Raw genomic sequence first — 19001 nt, forward strand, 5'->3', positions numbered from 1 at the left:
GACATGTGGATGACTTTGGCATGTAACATATTAGAGTTCTGAAAAGCTTACAACAGGCTGCTTTGTGTGTATACATGTGGTGCGGGCGTGTGGGGGAGTGTGTGTGTGTATGTGTGTGTGTGTGTGTGTATGTGTGTGTGTCCACACGCTGGAGTGTAACAGTCATTTGTCCCGACCTCAGATCAGATTATAAAGTCTAATAACTCTGTCTTCAAACTCTCTAAATATTTTCTAAACGATGTCTTAGCTCTTTTTTCAGTAAACTAGTTTAGTTCTTCGAAGCATTCCTGCATTGAAGTCACTGTGTCATGACCAGTCACATCTCAGAGGAAGAGCACTTTGTTGCTAATTTCATGCACTGGAGCCATTTCACCCTCTGTCAGCAGGACATTCCCTGACCAAAGGAAGCAATAGAAAATAATTAGAGCGCGTTGCCGTGGCGATAGGGATCGGCAAAGGCCGGAGCAGTGAGACCCTGCGCTGTCTGTCAGGGGAGGGAGAGACAGGAAACTCGGAGGGGGCGACGTTCTGGAAATCCCATAAGCTGCCAGCCGTTTTAACAACGTACACACACATACACACACACACACACACCCAACGGAACAGCTTCACCCTTTAAACAGTGTAGCATTTTAATTGGACTCAGTCAGGGAAGCCACGACCGCCACCAGAGGAAGTCTCTCTCTCTCTCTCTCCCCACTACAAGAGTTCAGTCTTAGTGGTATGTGGCCTTAACTCACTCCAGAGTCTGATAAACTCCAGTAATTGTTGTGCTGCGCATAAAACAAATCTACTGGAAAAATGCAAGGTTGCTAATGAAGCCAGTTTACAAACGCAATTGCGCGAGAGCAAATGACCAAGAGCTAGTTCTGCAAACAAAACCTTATCAAAAGACAATCGAAAATAGGCCGACAGTGGTTCTTTCAAAGTTAAACTTGACATCTTTCAGAATGAAATGAAATAATCACCAATAATCACATAGTACAGTTATGGTCCATCGCCAGACAATAAACCCTGCTTTTACGATTTGATCCCAATGCGCTCGGTGATTGGTGCTTGTTTAAGGACTTAAGCACATTCTCAAGTATTACTGCGTAATAAATATAATGTACAGGTCTGTTATTTTGGCTTTTGGGACTTTAATTAGGCTCTTTCTCTCTCTGGGTTTTATCATTAAAACCCATCAGAGTGCACCTTTAGGAGCTGAGCCTTGATGGAATGCGTGATATGGCAGGCAGCAGACAGAGGGGTTGGTGACTCACCCTGAACCTCTCCTCCCAGGGCGTCTGCAGCAACTGAATCATCTCCAGAGGGCTGCCCAGCTCCGTAATGGCCGTCACTGTGTCTTTTATGTCATTACTGTCCTGGTAGCAGTAGCCATACAGCTGAGAGAGAGAGAGAGAGAGAGAGAGAGAAGAGGGGATATAAGACAATCAATCAGTGTCTTGTTCTGCCTGGGCAGATAGCAGCATCATGTTGAATTTCACTGTTTTGACTCAGATGTGAGATGCTCATGTATAAGCGGCCAGGGAGGTTGGGAGAGGGAGTGTTGGATGCACAGCGTCTGCCTGTCAGAGAAAGGTGAAGTGGTAACCTATTAAAAGCTCTAAAGCACTGTAACTGCCATATGGAAATGAATATGAATAAGGAATGAGAGTGGAATAGATATTTAATAACTGATGGTGACAAAAATATACTGTGCATATATGAGGACACTTGATAATATTCCATTACCTTAATATAGTTTCATGGTTTAAAAAAATAACACTTGTAACTTTTTAATGTTTTTATTTAGATAGGGTGGAGGGTGTTGATAGTTCAGATACCGTCCGTTTTAGCATTTCTGTTTTTTACTTTTTCTTCTTTTTTTCTCTATTTAAATATTGCCGTGGCAAATTCTGTGCTTTGCTACGTTTGGCGGTTTGCTTACAGAAACATTTTCTTAAGCTAATTTGAGCCAAAGAAGCTAGTTAAAATTAAGCAGCATGAAATTTCACCTGAAAGAAAAACAACCAAATGCAGTGTGCGACTCGTCAGAGCTCCACCACCGAAAGGTTTCAGCAATCTGAGACAAAATGCCAGCCATATATATTAACAGATCAGCCCCAGTGAGCTCGTAATTACTCAAAATTACTTGCTTTTCAAAAATATTTTCACGAGTACCTTTTGGTGGAGAAGTTCATCTAGTCGTTTAATTAAAAACAATTTGAAGGGACCTTTAAAAGTTACGCCACTCCCTTTCGCTCTTTCTGACTTAAACTGTAATGATAAAAATGGTGAAACTTGGAAAGGTACACTACTAAACTGTGAGTTCGCGGAGGATGACATTTCTGGAAACAACTGCGTAACAACAAAACAATAGTTGCTTAGTGTAAATTTTTAGATTGGTTTCCACAAAATTTAGTCTACATCAGAACATGATCCACACGTAAAAGCATTGTTATCTCGACCTTTTTCTCAAACACCTCTTATTTCCCCAGCGCTTTTCATCACAGTCACCATTTTCATTTTAATGACAGTCGGACTGTCTGTTTCACAGAATTAACCGATGTCAAACTGCATTATCACAGTGAATAAATTTTGCAGTACTTTTCTAAACGACGTGCTTTGGCCAAGAACACTACGGTAGCAGGACAGAGAAAGAATGAGTTGCTATTTTGAGCACCATCCTCGGTCTAATTTAGACGCCTCAATCACACTTGCTAACAATCCCTGACACCTTCTCATCTGATACAATGGCGTTGCTAAAAATGAACAGCCATTGGAGCGATGTAAGTTAACGTTATATAGTTAGGCCCAAACACGCTAGAAGCAAAGCGTAGCCACATTTTGGGTGCGTCCGAGACCGTTTTAGCACGGCGGAAAGTTATGGGTGCCCCTTCGACGTTGCCAGCTCTGTCTGTGGAGGAAGCAGTGGACGGAGACTGGCATAGTGCCGAAACCGACCCACCCCTGCTCCTACTCTGGGTGTAATGTGAGAAACACATCCATACACTTACACTGGTGAAAACACACACAGAGTCGTTAGCGATGCTGTCACTCACCCCTTCACTAGCAAATGTTATGTGATTTGGGTTTGACTGGAGGAACTTTAGATTCACATTCATCGTTTTATCTTATGACAAGAACAACTGAAAATTGAACAGGAATCTTAAGAGACCACATAGAGAAATTGCCAAAGGAAATGATCTATAGGTGCCGACCTAGAACCAGTTTAGACACTTCAGTGCATAAAAATTCTTCCTGGGATAGGGGTTAAAGAGCTTCTAGATGAGGACAGGAAGGGTAACTCACAAACTGACATGAGTGTAGGTTACTCCTTATGCTGGATTTGGAATGAGGTCAATCTTTCAGGACACTTTGTGGCTAAGATATTGATAAGAGCTGGTCCAATCTGATGTCAGATCTGTGTTAAAATGTACTGATTTGAAATCAAGCTGAAAAACCCCCAGGAGCTTTCCCAGACCAAAGGCTCTATCTGAGATGAATATATAAGGCTCTATCTGAGATTAAACATAGTCTAATGAGTGCTATCATCATTCTCCATCTAAATTTTGTTGTGAGTATATGTGTGTGTGTGTGTATGTCTGTGTGTGCGTGTTTGTGTGAGAGTTCATGTGCTCATATAGAACATGTTTGTTTGATATCAAGCTGCAGAAGCATTCTTGCATGTGATGTGTGTGTGTGTGTATATGTGTGTGGTGGGACTGTGTGTTTTGCTTGTGTTGCAGACTCGTTGACTGCACTGTTCTCTAAGGGAGATAACAGCCCTAAACACGGAGCAGCAGTGTTTGTCTGCTGGCCCAAACGGAGCCATGCTGTCTGACAAAGGTTCAAAGGTGAACTCGTCTGTCCAGTCTGTTCACTAAGTGACGCACTGTATTTTTTTTCCAGATTAGAGTTTTAAAGCAGTAAAACAAATATACAAATAAATCTGTTTTAGAGACATCAAGCTGTACTTTTCAAAGAACTTTTGAAAACAATAGGCTATCTGATATTTCTTCCAAAGCATTTTTATGTCAATTTCATAGGCGGACTGATTTAGTATTTTTCAGACAAAAAAAGGTTTTCATTTTCGACAAAACTAATACCATGACTAATAAAACTGGCAAGTGGAAAATGTCTTGATTTAGCATGCAAGTAAATCTCATTCTGAGGAAAATTCTAGATTATTTTATCGAGTCAACATATCTGTTATGCATAAAGTCTCTTATCATGCGAGCGCTGTCCCCACCACTCCTACCATTCTCACCACATATACTTTAAATAGCATTATGTCTATGCACATGTTTGCTTTTACAACATAAGCCCTGGATAGAGAAGTGTGAGAATCTGTTGGGTGAGGTAAGTGTGAAAATATAGTCTTTTTCAGAGTAAAACCAGCCCCAAAAAGAAGATCTCTTGGCCCTATTCATGAAAAGAGAGAGAGAGAGAGAGAGAGGGAAAGAGTGAGTAAGCCAACAGTCTCAGACTTTAGGGAAAGTCTGGTTAAAGAATGATCAAGAGGAAGGGCCAATACACTAAATCTCTAAGTCTAGTCCCAACATGTGTGTATAAGAGAGCGTGTGTGTGTGTGTGTGTGTGTGTGTGAAAGTGTGTTTGTGCGTATGTGTGTGCGTGTGTGAAGGGAGAGAGAGAGACAGAGAGAGGGAGAGAGAGAGAGAGAACTGAGGTAAGGTGAGGAGAGGTTTAACACTGTTGTACGCCAAGAGCAGTCAAACTGATCGTGACCACAGCATCAGAGCAGCGGCAGCAGGCTGAAGCATTTGGAACCAGATAAAAATAAAGAAATGACGCTGTTTAGGATTCTCACGTCGTCCAAGCAGCCACCGAATGGCAGACGTGCTGATATGCCAACACGACGGAGCTGTACAAGAGTATTTCTGTGTAAAGACTTATTAATGTGTAAATAAGGGCAGGGGCTGAATTACAGGGCAGTCTGCCCCCTGCCTCCGCCACACTCGCTTAATGAGGGTTCCCTGGCAACGCATCAAAAACGGCCATGGCGACGGTCGTGTTTGTGTAAAGATGAAAGGGGAGCGGGCACAGGGGGCCTGGGGTCAGTCAAGGAGCGACTGTCCAGAGGAACAAGAGCCTTCTCTATAATACATATTTGATACTTATCACACCACTCTGTGTGGGTGGTGAGCTTAAAGCAGATACCTGATTTGAATGTGTGAATGTATGGCGAGTGTGTGTGTGTGTGTGTGTGTGTGTATGCGTGTGCGTGTTTGTGTGTGTGCGCGCGCATGTCTGTGTATCAGCCAGAGGAGGAGAAATATAACTTTGTGTCTTGCTTTAATCAAATTTTTGGACAGAGTCACTGGAAAAATCTTAAGTCATTTTCCTACTCTATTCAAATTGATTGGCGAACATTAAATGGACTTGAGACTTACTACGCTTTTTAATAGAGAAACGAAAAAAAAAAATCATTAAAAATTATTGCAGAAACGTGCACAAGGTTTCAGAAGTTACTCAAAGTTCTTAACTTTCTCAGTATATATATATTTTTTTTCCCCTTGTATACTTTGCATGACTTCATTCTGTTGAAAAGAACCGAACGTCCAAGTTGCAAAATCCAACCAACAGTTTCAACTGTAAACTCAAGCCAGTACGCACTGAGTTGATGACAGCGTTTAAATGAAATCTTTTCACCTTATGATGTTTACACAGTTTGGTGTTCCAGGGTTCTCTAAATCTTGAGGCTGTAAATTGGAACGCTGAAAATGGTAGAGCAATTTGAGAGAGCTGCGAGATGGAAAGAGATAAGTCAGAGCTCTCATCGACTTGTTCCTACACCGTCACTGCCGTTAGGAAAATAAACTGCGTCTCAAACGGTGTCCGACGGAGGAGGAGAGAAATTAAAAGGAAACATGAGGCGTTTCTGTGTTGGTCCAGAGGAATGAGTGCCAACCATCCAGTCAACTCCTCCACTCCCACAGTCCACATATGCGCTCAGTGCCTTGTCAGGACGACACCCATACTCTCGTGTTCTGATTCACATCAAAACCACAGATATCGTAAAGAGACATCATTAAAAGTTTTCAAGTCATTAAGACAAAGCAGCGATCAGTTATTTTTTCTAAAGTATTTAACGTATGTAATTTTCGTAGAGGCCTATAAACACGCTTTGTCCCCGAATGTCACTTGGGATTAGCAAGAAATGGTGACTTTGTGTATTTTTGTTTTTTTTTTTTAAAATGGTTTTAGTTTTATGAGTCATTAAAAAAAATGAAAGTAAATTCGCTTTCACTGAAAACATGGTCCCCGCAACCCCAATTAGGGATAAGCAGTTTGGACACTGAATGAATGAAATGAAAACATGGTCACATTTAGTGGCGGATCCTTCACTTTACAACAGTGAAGTGTAGAAATTGCGAGTTCATAATATAAACGCAACACTACACAGAGTTATTCTGCCCTTGCACATATGTGTATTTATATTTATACAAAGCAATATATATATATATATATATATATAGAAAGACCATGGGCCACACTCTGAATTTCGGATTCATTCTAACACTGGATATTGGCTTCTTTATTTGTATGTAGGTTTATAGGAGCCCCATGAATACAGGCCTAATTCCCCAGGATAAGCTGAACCCATGTTGCTCTCCATTCCAAGGGAGGAGTGATTGTTAACCCAGATGTAATTCCAACTTCGACTCACAAGACAACACACACACACACACACACACCCTCATCTCTCTCCCATCTTAAATTGAGCCTGGGGCCGAAGGGTTTCAGACACTTAGCTTTCACATTAACTAGGGCTGGTTACTGATTACCCAACAGATGAGTGGGGGCTGCTCAGGGACTTGGGGAGGGAGGGGGGATTCAGAGGGGGCGGGGGCGCACCAGCTGATTAAGTGTTAAACTAATCAAATGTAATCCTGGGACAAGTCGCACATCAGACCCTGTGGCAGCACTCCAGAGGACCCCTGTCTCGTGTGTCCCTTATCCTCTTCTCACACACACACACACACACACACACACATACGCACACACACATAATTACACCCCGAAGCACAGTGAATGATGTTCAGCTGTCTCCTTACAAACATACCCTTGCTTGATCATTTTGAAAGATGCCTTACACGGTTACACACTCACACACACACACACACACACACAAACCAAGCACATTCCGGCAAACCCCGGCATTATCTCCCTCTCTGATCTGCACAAATTCATCTTGTTCACACTCGTGCTAACAGGAAAGAGGGCAGAGGAGTCAGGGAGAACTGCCTGCGGGATATGGACATGCGTAAGCCCCACCTGCCAAATCAACTCCTATTCTCTCACTCAAGACCGGCAGCGTAAATCACAGATATTTATACAACAGGTGTACCCCTCATTCTAAAGAGGAGGGCGCGCTGCTTTTTGGATCTGCGTGCCGCGTTTATCCTGGAAACCAATTAGTAGTGAAATGTACCAGAGATATCACTGCTGTCCGTACTCCCGTCCTCGGGGCAAAACGAGGGCGTCTGAAAGGGGAAAGCACCTCTGTGCACTCCCGTTGAACCCTAGCCCTGGTTTAAATCAAGCCAACGTATCACATCTTCACACCTCTGACCTCTGCACTGGTGAATAAGCACAACACGTTTCTGTCCAATGAGACGTCTTTGCCAAAGCAAATGAAAAAGAATACTTAGGCCTGATCGGTGAAGTAAGAGGTTGAGAAAGAGGTGAGTTTTTTTCTTGAGAGCGTATAAGCCGATTTTGCTTTGTTTTGTTCGTTTCTAAAATAAAGGGAATATCAGCAGCAAAGAGTTGAATCATTGATCTTTTTTTCCTCTCATCTAGTTCAAACAGTATCTGAATAGAATTATTGATTCACTTTAACCAGCGTGGCAGAGATTAACCACAGTTGCATGCCTATTCTCAAGGCCTCTGACTGGAAGTGTATTAGGGGGTGGAACGTGGCCATACAGCTCCATAAGCAGATACTGTTTGCACCAATTAGGGTGTCCTATAAACACACTATACGCACCATAATGGGTGACCCGTAAACACTGCAGAAGTATGCTAGCATGTATTGTTTTTCTTTGGAAGGGAAAGAGGAATGCAAATAATAGCTGAACCATCATGTGGGACATGCCTAACATCGTCTGTTCAAATTTCCTTCAATCTGTTGGCTAATGCCCTTTTCCCTCGCGCTAATAGAATGGCAGGATGTAACGTTGTGATTTTTTTTTTTTCGGTCTGATTACTATTATCACATTAATGATTTATTAATGACTTTACAACAAAGCAAAATGATGTGTTAAGAAAAAGGAAAACTGAAATGAGATCACTTCCAGATAGATGCAATATTTTGTAGTTGTTTTAGATTTGAAGATTTGCCTAAACTTGACTATAGCCACGTCTGGTGTATATAAGTAACCGGGGGAATTAGAGATTGCTCCACGCGCGAAGACCTAAGGGAGCGGAACTTGGATGCTTATGTCTGAACAGTCGTAACTTTACAAGGGTTTGAATTATCTCCTACTGATAATGGAATATTAATATTGTAACATAGGCCAGCCTACGCTGTTTTCAGAGGAAAAACACTAAACACGCCGTGTTGTATTGACTTTGTGGTGTGTCTTAAAATTACCCAAACTAACTTGTTTTTACCTCAGTGTTTTAGTGCGTAGGGGACACCATGAGAAGACAAACGGTAAGTGACACGGGTGTTTCTTTCACAGTTCACGCGTTTTCAGTGTCGGTAACCGCTAGTTCTGGTTCGAATGGGACAAAACGTTGCACCACTACAAGCAAGCAAGGATAGAATTTGAAGATAATTGCTGGATAGTGTCTGAAAAAACTTCAAGGCAAAGCCGGATACGAAAGTAAATTTATACAAACATCTTCGTGGCAGAGTAGATCACAATGATTGAAATGAAAATGAACTACTCCTGATCCTTTCTCGCGGAAGCACTCACAATTAATAAGTTAGACTACCTGTGTCATCAGAACCAAGAATCATCAGCTGTGGACATTTTAATTTTGGATTTACAGGCTAAACTTCTTGTTCCTCTGACACAAATTAAATACACTATATTTTTAAAGGTTTAAACCAAATCACACACACGCACACACACACACACACACACACACACATATATATGTATGTGTGTGTGTGTCTGTGTGTATATACATAGCTATAAAAATGTGTGTGTGTGTGTGTGTGTGTGTGTGTGTACGTAAATATTTTCCTCCCCATCTCGATGAAGCCGATACATTTCGTATTTAGATGAAGACAGTAACGACGTCTCGAAACTTGAGCTCGTTCCAATTAAATTGCATGTGGCCTATTTTTCATAAAATTGAAAATAACTAAATCCATTTGTTTACCTTAAACTTCACAGAATCGTGGATTAGGAGAACACAAAATCGCCTTACTGAAATATGTGAAATAGAGCTTGCTACTTGTTTAAGAGGCAAAGTCAGCAACATTTTTATTTGTTTGTCTTTTTTCTTGTTATACACCTAAGGCTACCACAAAACGTTTTAGATTTTCGGATAGGCTACAACTTAACCTCTTATATGATTTTAACTAGGCCTACCTAATATTTATGATATCATCTTATTACACTGGACACAGATCTTTCAAACCGGACTTGTAAGGGCAAAAATTGTACGGAGTGAAGTACGTATTGTCACATTCGTCACTATTCAACAATCCGTCGACCTCGAGTGCATCAAACGTCTGCGTGTCTATTATCAATGACAGCGACAAAGAGAGCTCCTTTCATGGAACGCTCTGATAACCAATGTCGTTATTTTGTCTGAGCATTTTAATTGGGCCACTGCCCCGCTCGTCTCGTGCTGTGAAAATAGAACACTAATTCAGTCTGGCAGATTCAACTACCCACGACCCAACGGTCTCTGAATGCATACATTCTTATGAACATTTTATAGGTCAGCGTCAGAAAGTCTGAATTTAGATCGAAATTATTTCATGAACAAAGGCATGAAATATAAAAATGTTAGCTTCTCGTTTTGCCTCTGTAACGGCCGTTGACACGAAAGGCTTGCAGTATTGTGAATATAGACCTGTAGGACAGACAACGTTCAAGTTGGACTCATTCTTAATAGGTTATATTTAACAGTGTAAATTCAAACGGCCCACAAAACCCGTTCATCAACATTGTCAATTATTTTCAACGACCGTCGGTAGTCATGTATTGACTGAAATATATTTATGAGACATAAGACCAAAAATGCTGTTAAAAGGATTTCTGAGACGTCTTCCCTGTTGTTTACAAGAGCTGATTACGACTTCCCCATGGATCGGGCAAATACAGAACCTCTCCAACTAAAATAAACAGCAGACACTGCACGGCAAAGCCCGGGGCTGCAATAGACTCGTGCTCTGCATGAAGAAATCCACCGCTGATCGTCTTAAAATCTGGCCAGTAACAGTAACGCACAAAACAACGCTCACCGAAATTCCCGGCTTGATTGAGCGCAAGTAATGGCTAGATAACTAATGCAGCCCAGTCCGGTAATATAAAGGATGAATATACCTTTTTTCAGATTACACAGGATAGATCTTGGTTCAACTGAATAACCTTTCTCATTCAATAAAGCTATCTTGTCCAAGGCTACCTCCCGGAATACACACCACTACTTGATGTGTTAAATCAACGTGTTGCTTTTGACACGCCGTGCGTAAACGTTCACGCCGTGAATGCTTATTCGGTCATTAGCGCAAAAAGTGATTTATGATTTGGTCACTTACCTGAGCATTATCATGCAAATGGAACATATTAGACCACATAAGTAAGACAGTATGAATAACAGTCTTCAATGACAATTCCTCAATGCCCTAAACGACTTTTTTCAGTTGAATTAGGCTAATCCTCTGTCCTATAATCAATTTTAATTTACGCTGTATAGAAAAAATCGCTTGAAATAACGTTTAAATTTTTGAAGGGTAGCAAAAACATTACCTAGATTACATATCGGATCTAGAAAACAAGTATCTATTTCAGATAGCTGTCTATTTCTACTAATCACCTATTTTCAATATACAGTTACCTTCAGTATGTTTGGATGTTGAAGCCTTTCCATCAACGTCATTTCTTTGATAATTTTGAAGGACGCAAGTCTGTAGCAGTCTCCGGGTGAACCATATTTCTTCACACAATTTTCCATGTCGTGACCTCCAAAATCGACTGATTTCAGGGCAACCGAAAAGCTGGTGTTCAAAGCCGCTTTGTACACCGCCTTTGTGTAGCCGGAGCCGAGGTACTGAACATTGGTCACGTTGTCAATACTACTACAGCCAAGCATTGGTTTACTGACGAAATCCTGGTGTGATTTTGTTGATGTTGCTGCTGCTGCTACGGACATTTGGTTTTGAGCAACTGAGTGACGGCTGTTGGGTTTCTCATTTCCCTTATCTGATTCCCATTTGTTCGGCGGTTCAAGGTCCATGAGTCGTCTTCTCTCCAGCGGTCGAACGGCGTCTCCAGTACCCGTCCAATGCGGCTGGCGCTGCCGATATCGAAGAACTTCATCAAATCTTTCCCGTATTTGTAACTGTAGGTCTTCCTGACGGTCGCCGGCGGTGGGCTCACTTTTCGTCTCGGCGACAGCGGGTGCCAAGTCGCCAACGTGAAGCTGGGCACCGTCTGCGACGCGCTGCTGTTTTTCGTAATAGTGGCGATGCACTCTGTCTCTGTGGTTCTGGTGGTGTTCGAATCCAGGGATGAACAGCAAATTCATTAACGTGCCCAGAAAAAACGACAGACAAAAGCCTGCAGCGACGACAATTTTTCTCCGCTTCATTCTGGTTGTTCTTATCAATAGCAGAATATATCTTCGTTTTCTTCTCCAGCACACCAGCCTGGTAGCTGTACGCAGTTTAGCCTCTTGTCGCTGTATTGTGCAATGTGAGGCGCTTTGGGTAGCGAGAGAGTTATTCCGATGCTGCAAGGGATGTGGAATGCGCTGCGTTCACGTCTTCATCTTGCAGTTATGATTTATGCAGCCTCACAGATTTAAGATCCACCCCATATAAGGCTGATCATGGGGACACTTGCTTTCACGGACAGCAGACCCCTATATTTCCCTGCGTGTGCGCCTTGCTAGCGGGGGTCTTACACACACCCCGCTCTGTGTGCTTTGAGTGAGTCAAACAAGCCTGACGTCAGCGTGACTGACAGTTGACTTGGCCCTGCAGCTGTGAAAGCTGTAGTTCTGGTTTCATTTCATGCTCGAATAGAACGACTTGAGGGAATCCCACGTTCGAACTACATTACCCTATGTGCATTGTGTCAGGCAAGAGTCATGTAGCCTATCACAACGAGGTATTCCAACCCCCGGGCGCAGCAAAGGCGGCTCTAAGGAATGGTGAAGACGGCATGTATTCAGAAGGTGGCTTGCTGAGATGGCAGTAATGAGTAACGCATGTGTCTATTAATGTCAATGTATGGCTCTTATGCCTGGCTTTTCTGATGCATCAGCTGATAAAGACAGGCCCTATACAGTTGTAATAGGCTAAACGATTTTAGTCAAAGTCCCTTTGCTTTGCTCTCTGGTTTCGTTGAGTCAGGAAGAATTACAAATCTCCAACGTATAGACTACTTATGGCTATCCGCATATGACAAATTGCGGTTTTCACAACGAGCTGCCTCAACAGCAGACTTTTTGAAAAGTCGGATTCAGCATAAAACAAAGTAGGGAAACCCACGTGTGAATCACACTATCGAATTATTCCATTCCATTAAAATACTTTTCGGGTTAAACCTTTAACTGACTCTCTAATTTAAATGCCTATAACAGTCCATGAGAAAATCAATTCCACAAACATGTTACTGGCGTAATGCTTTCAATAAGCATTTCATATTGCCCCACGTTTTTTGGACTGCATTAGTTCGTCGGCTCCTATTGATAGTGCAGTCTATTCCGTTTTGGGTTGAGGGTTTGCAAACCCCTCTGCTTCTTGGAGAGAAAAATGTGTATAATTATGTCTCTGGGGTCGGAGAAGTAAAACTTTAAATTAAAAACAGACACGTGGGGGAAAGGGAAGGAAATAATGGAATAATAACGCTAGTAAAGCTTTGTTTAACTCAACTGAGATAAGACATTCCACTGCTGAGACTTCATCCCAGCAACCCAATAAACCAAATTAATCGGGCTGTGTTTGTCAACTGTAAATACGTTGTGCCGGTGCCAGTTACCAGAAAAAAAAACACGTTTTGTTTAGAACCAGCGAGAAAGTTCACGATAAGGTCATGAATGATGTTAAATGTCACAATTATTTAATCAGTATGGTCAGATATTGTCGGATTATTTTAGGAAGATGAGTTAGCCTTTTTTCGCTTAGTTTTAAAAGAGGAGGCGAGACCAAGCGGGTTTTCTTGGCTCATTAGCCCAGCTAATCATCAAGCCGACACGGGGCGTCCAGAATCCTGCTACAGCCTGGAAAAAGCGCGGCTGAATGCACGTGAAGTCTATCCATCAAGCACGCATTATCATGCTGTTAGCAACTAATTAACAAATATAATCAACCTGGAAACTGGACAAACAACGACAAGCCAGTGGGGTGCTGCTTCAAGGAGGAACGGGGGAGGGTGTACTCTAAGTCGCGGAGAGGATTTAGAGGAGGGCATGCGACCACACATTTTTTAATTAAGACGAGGGATGTTAGCCAGAATCTTAAATGCTGACATCATACTGAATCCACTTTTCCCCCCATATAGCATATCAGCCTTAAGATCGAGGAATTCGTTTTAATAAAAAAACATATATAGGGGAAAGGGAAACTCATATCCTAACTCTTAATCTATACGCATTTCTTTTGTGCATTTCATATGCGCGCAAGTATGACTTGAGGCGAAAAAATAAAAAATCAGGCGTGATGAAGTTAGTACATGCATATAATTTCACAAAGCATCTGCATAATTCACATGCTAAATTCCAATTATAGTTTACGATTTTCTCTTTTCAGTACACCATCCGAAATCTCTAATCACCTGAAGGACTTGTCTTCAATATTATATTATATTATATTATATTATATTATATTATATTATATTATATCCATAAATAAACTAAAATAGAATAATTGGTTCAGTAAATTCTGAAATAAACTGAAATGAGAGAAGCTTAGCTCCATCTTCTGGACGTCCTAATAATAATAATAATAATAATAATAATAATAATAATAATAATAATAATAAACTTACGCAGTTGTGCTAACCGTCGTGCTTACAGTACAAACTTCGCTCTTAATTAAAAAAAATATCTCAGTGTTTTATATGTTATATATAAACTGTGCGGAAAAAGGGATAATATTATCTGACATGATAAGGAATTATTAAATTCAGGTGATATTTCTGAAATTTCTAAGACATGGAAGCTAACACTAAATTGATAAACTGAAACAATTTCCTTCAAGTTTTCTAATTCTCTTCGAAGTTAGATTATTTAGGGTTAAATAACACAAGCCATGTTCACATTTAACAATTACTCGGAGACACAGATTTGAAATCAATGGAAAAGAAAAAGACATTTTTGTTTTGTTTTGTTAAGTTTTTATATGATGTGCTTCAAGTACTGTCCTCCTTGCAATGCAGCGTTTGGTTAGTAGCTGGGTAAAAATAAACGCACGTATTGCTTTCCCATAAAACTGTCCACATCTTGTTACTCGGATTCAGCTCGAGATGCGTCAGTGCAGTGGCTTTGGTTGGCAGCCGGTAGCGCTGCCTACGAGACACGGTGACCTTGAGAAGAGAACGCAACGTTTTAACTCCAGGTCCAGAATGATGTTGATGTTTTAGGAAACTCTATTTCCCTCATTACTGAGGCGTTTGTTACTCTATAATTCCCGTCTTCACACAGAAGCGAACTAAGTATTTGCATTGCCCTGCTTGGGGGGAGGCGGGTATAGCTCTGTAGGTATAGACTGGGTTCTCCCCAGGGAGTCTGCATGCATTAATCCCATTTAAAGAGCTTCATTTTCTCGAGGATTTAGTTGAGACAATGGGGCAAACACTGTGTTCCTAAAACCACTGTGCGCAAAGACCTGGGGTTACCTGGGAGCGTTTACATGAGAATTCATGTGTAGGGAGTGACGGAGAAGTGACCGAGGATTAGTAGGCGGTAAAAATGTTTTAGCCCTCGCGGTCCTTTTGTAATTGACATAACTCGTATTCTCTTATTTAGGGGTTAATCCTTTTACATTTTCCGTGGGTGTTAATTATACGCCACGGGTGACTGCGATCTACGAATTCATTAAACTAGGGCGGGTGCATTAAGTAAGAAATGATTAGGAAAGTGAGAAAAATTAGGTGTGTGTGACTCAAGTTCTGTGTGAAAATCATCAGAGAGATTTTATTTAGTCACCGTATACTTTTTTAACACAACGATTTAAACCTTGACCCTTAAAGGTTTAATTTGTGCTGAAGTTAGGTTTTATTTGGCATAGCTGTCATGTTGAAAAAAAAAATGACACGAGATCAGCAAAAGTAATGCTCTTGACTTTCCCTTAGAAAAATAAACTAAATAATTCAATTCCTACATTTTTATATGTCTTCCAAGAGTCAGGCCAGAGTGTTTGCAAAGTCAAGACACCATGGTATAACACACAGCTATATTGTAAAACATGAGAAACCCACTCTGCTATTAGGATAACATTATAACAGTGTACTCTTGCATCAGTAGCTATTATTAAAATTACATGGAACCCAAAAACATATAGTACACTCTGTGAGCATTTGTGCCTGTGGTGTATGAATAAGTGTAGAATCGACTATTGTCTGGAACAGGATACCACTGCTGTCTGCCAAGAGGAATCCACTGACCAGCCATTTCTGAGCTGTGTCTTGTGATTGTCCAGAAGCAAAGTGAGTCTGGCTACGTTACCCTCGCTGTACATCTTCATTCACAGTTCTGTTTCAAGAACAGTGCTGCACTCAAGTTTCCCCACAGGAAAAAAGGTTTGGAGCCAAATGTTTTATGGTCTGTAACTGTTTAAACTGACTCCATTTCCATACAGACCTGGGTAAAACTTAAGACACCAGGTTTTTTCCTCTGCCTTTTCTCTTAGTTCTTAGTTCTCTCTCTCTCTCTCTCTCTCTCTCTCTCTCTCTCTCTCTCTCTCTCTCTCTCTCTCGCAGAGGTGTTTTTTTCTGTTTCTACTGAGGAGTTTAAGAGTTTAAGGCAATGAACCTTGTGACTTTAGGAAACAACTGGGGGGGGGGGGGGGGGGGGGTGAGGGACAGAAAAAGAAAGTGAGAAGGGCCAGTACTGCCTGCCAACACATTCACACACAGTAATCAGTTCTCTGATTTGATTAGGTTTACACAACCTAGAACCGTGTATTCGGTTATACTCCACAGGTGGAAGGTACACATTTGCATATGTGTTTAAGTGGTGTGTGCGTGTGTGTGCGTGTGTGTGTGTGTTTGTCAATGAGAGGAAGAGAGAGAGAGAGAGAGAGAGAGAGAAGGAGATCAGTTTAATGTCACTCATGAGAGACTAATATCTGTCTCTGTTAGGGCTGTGCAAATGTGTGTTTTCTTCAAACACAGAGATTCCACAGGTGCCCGGATCAAAGCCAGAGAGAAGTCTTTCACAACTCTCTACAACACGGATGTAAAGCAACCTTTCAGCTCATGTTTCTGCGTGTGCTGAGGAGGGAAACGCTGTTACTTGGAAACACATGAATTTCACTGTTGCTCCTAATGGTTGTAAATTACTATATCTAATTACAATTTACCGAGGTCTTGAAAATATGCACAATAGTACAGCTGTGTGTGCCGTCTCTATGAAAAGCTAGTCTGTTTAAGGCAGATAAAGTTGTGACTTTAAGGGGTGAAATTCAGGTGAAGAGTCAACCATCTCAAACTGCCAGATATTATGAGGACTGGACTTCATTCAGTGCCCCTTTTTGTTACCATCAAAGAACCGCTTTTTTTATGACTTCGCTGGGCCAATTACATTCTACCAAGCTGTGTGCCTAGTCAGTCTCAACGCCCACCTGTATTGGTTTTATTTGTCGGTCATGAATTACACAAAGGCAGATGAAGACAAACTTGCAGTCTGTTCCACGTTCAAAGTTTTTCATGTGAAGACAGAAGGAAGTGATAATTAGTGAATTCATTTCAATAGCATCAATAAAGAAAGAAAATGAGAAGCGACCAATACACTTTTGTTTTTAGTGTGCACATCTGTGTACATGGGTGTGCATTTGCTTGCAAACATTTGTGTGTATGTGTGTGTGTGTGTGTGTCTTGGGGCTAAATGCAGATGTTTCCAATCAGGATTGTCTAATAAGCAGAAACCCAAGTTAGCTGAGGTCACTGTATCTGCTCACAGTATTTCTCCCTGGCACTGAGGCAGAAAATCGGATGGATGCTTCTGCTTCTCCCGGTTAATCAGTCATTATACTGTCACTGACTGTGGTTTTCTGGCGGAAAAAAAAAGAAAAGAAAAGAGGAAGAAAAAATTGACCAGGCGAGAGGCCAGGATACGTGATTTGATAGTGTCATATACAGCCACTCCTGCCTTTGGACAGCCACCCGTGATAAATGGATAAACAGAGTTAACGTCTTTCTTTAAAATCTATCTAACTAATTCACTACCAGGTATTTCTGAGTATCAGTTACATTCTAAACCACAAAATGTTCCTCACTTCTCAGTATTACCTTTCTCTCGTCTTCCTGCCTCTCTCTCTCTCTCTCTCTCTCTCTCTCTCTCACACACACACACACACACACACACACACACACACACACACACACACGCACGCACACACACACACACACACACACACACACACACACATGCACACACACACACACACACACACACACATACACGCACATACAGATAAAAAATATGAACATCTCATTCCATCATTCCACATTTTGCTAGTTCAGCAGCAAACATCTGGATGTTCCTCGTGAACGTTCCAGACTAATGTCTCACTGTCTCACCACAGACAAATCATTTTACTGAGATAGGTTGAACTGTAATTTATTAGGTGGCTTAAAATTCAAATAAACCTGAACGTCTTCACTGTTGCATTAACCGTTGGGGGTGGGGTTGGGGGGTGGTTATTGTGATGGTATCATAGGAGGCATCAGAGGGGTCACATAGTTAGGATTTGGTGATCAGCACTTCATGTATAACACCGTCCTTGAGCTTTTACTCTTTTGTCTCTTAGTTGAGGTTAAAACAAATCAATCAGTAAAGAACACATTTATACCAGAAAAAGAAAAAAAAAGAAAGAAATGACACTGAATCATGACAAAACAAGCGATATAAATGTTAAATCTATCAGGGAGAACAGTTTAAAAATATTAAAATGGGTTTTGAAAGTCTGGAAAGTTGTAAAAAGTTGTGAAAATTAAGAGTTCATAAATTAAGTTCGGAAATGAAGAAAAATTGGTAATCCTTAGTAATATTAAAGAAATAGTTATATGTATATATACAGCAACATTTAAAGGGGGCAAACGTCTTCGATGACATATGTGCACTGTTACAGCTTGCCACAGAATATCCCTCATTCATTAGTTCTGGAATTTCAAAAATATTATCATATTATATAAAAAACCAAACATTTCTTCATACCCATACCCAAACATTTCTCCATACCCATGTTTTGAAAAGCAGATATTCCTTTATCATTGTAAAGGTATTTCAAAGTTTTACTTCAAGCAAAATGTTTCTAATACCTCATAAGTAAAATAAGGCAAAGAGAGCCTTCTTACAGATTCAGAATAATTTATATCGACATGATACATCTATCCAACAGGACGGAGGATAAAAACAACCTTGATGACATGAGGCACAGTTCAGTTTCAGGACCCTTCACATTGTCCAGGTCAGTTTGGACTTAGTGTCCAGTGAGCAGAGGTGAGTTGTCCACCTCTAGTCGCCTTCTATCTCACTGTCTCTTACACCAACCTAATTTCCTTTTCAACCCTCAAGTCAAGTCTTTGTTGTTTTAGGTTGATTTAGCATGTTTTATTAGACTGGTCCAGCTCTTCTTCTCT

General features: G+C 41.0%; 1 protein-coding gene across 1 annotated transcript in view; it reads right to left on the minus strand.

Annotated features, from left to right (window-relative positions):
• The window catches only part of pkdcca (protein kinase domain containing, cytoplasmic a), a 23235-nt gene extending 11418 nt beyond the window's left edge, over positions 1–11817 (minus strand). Inside the window, exons 1-2 of the mRNA XM_030772041.1 lie at positions 11032–11817; positions 1263–1385 (exon numbers count right to left, since the gene is read on the minus strand). Of these exons, the coding sequence (XP_030627901.1) occupies positions 1263–1385; positions 11032–11784 (876 nt within the window). The 5' untranslated portion in view covers positions 11785–11817. The remainder of the gene's footprint in view (positions 1–1262; positions 1386–11031) is intronic.
• Between the last annotated feature and the right edge of the window lie 7184 nt (positions 11818–19001).

The sequence above is a fragment of the Chanos chanos genome, chromosome 4, assembly GCF_902362185.1.
Source record: "Chanos chanos chromosome 4, fChaCha1.1, whole genome shotgun sequence".
In the NCBI taxonomy this organism is placed as follows: domain Eukaryota; kingdom Metazoa; phylum Chordata; class Actinopteri; order Gonorynchiformes; family Chanidae; genus Chanos; species Chanos chanos.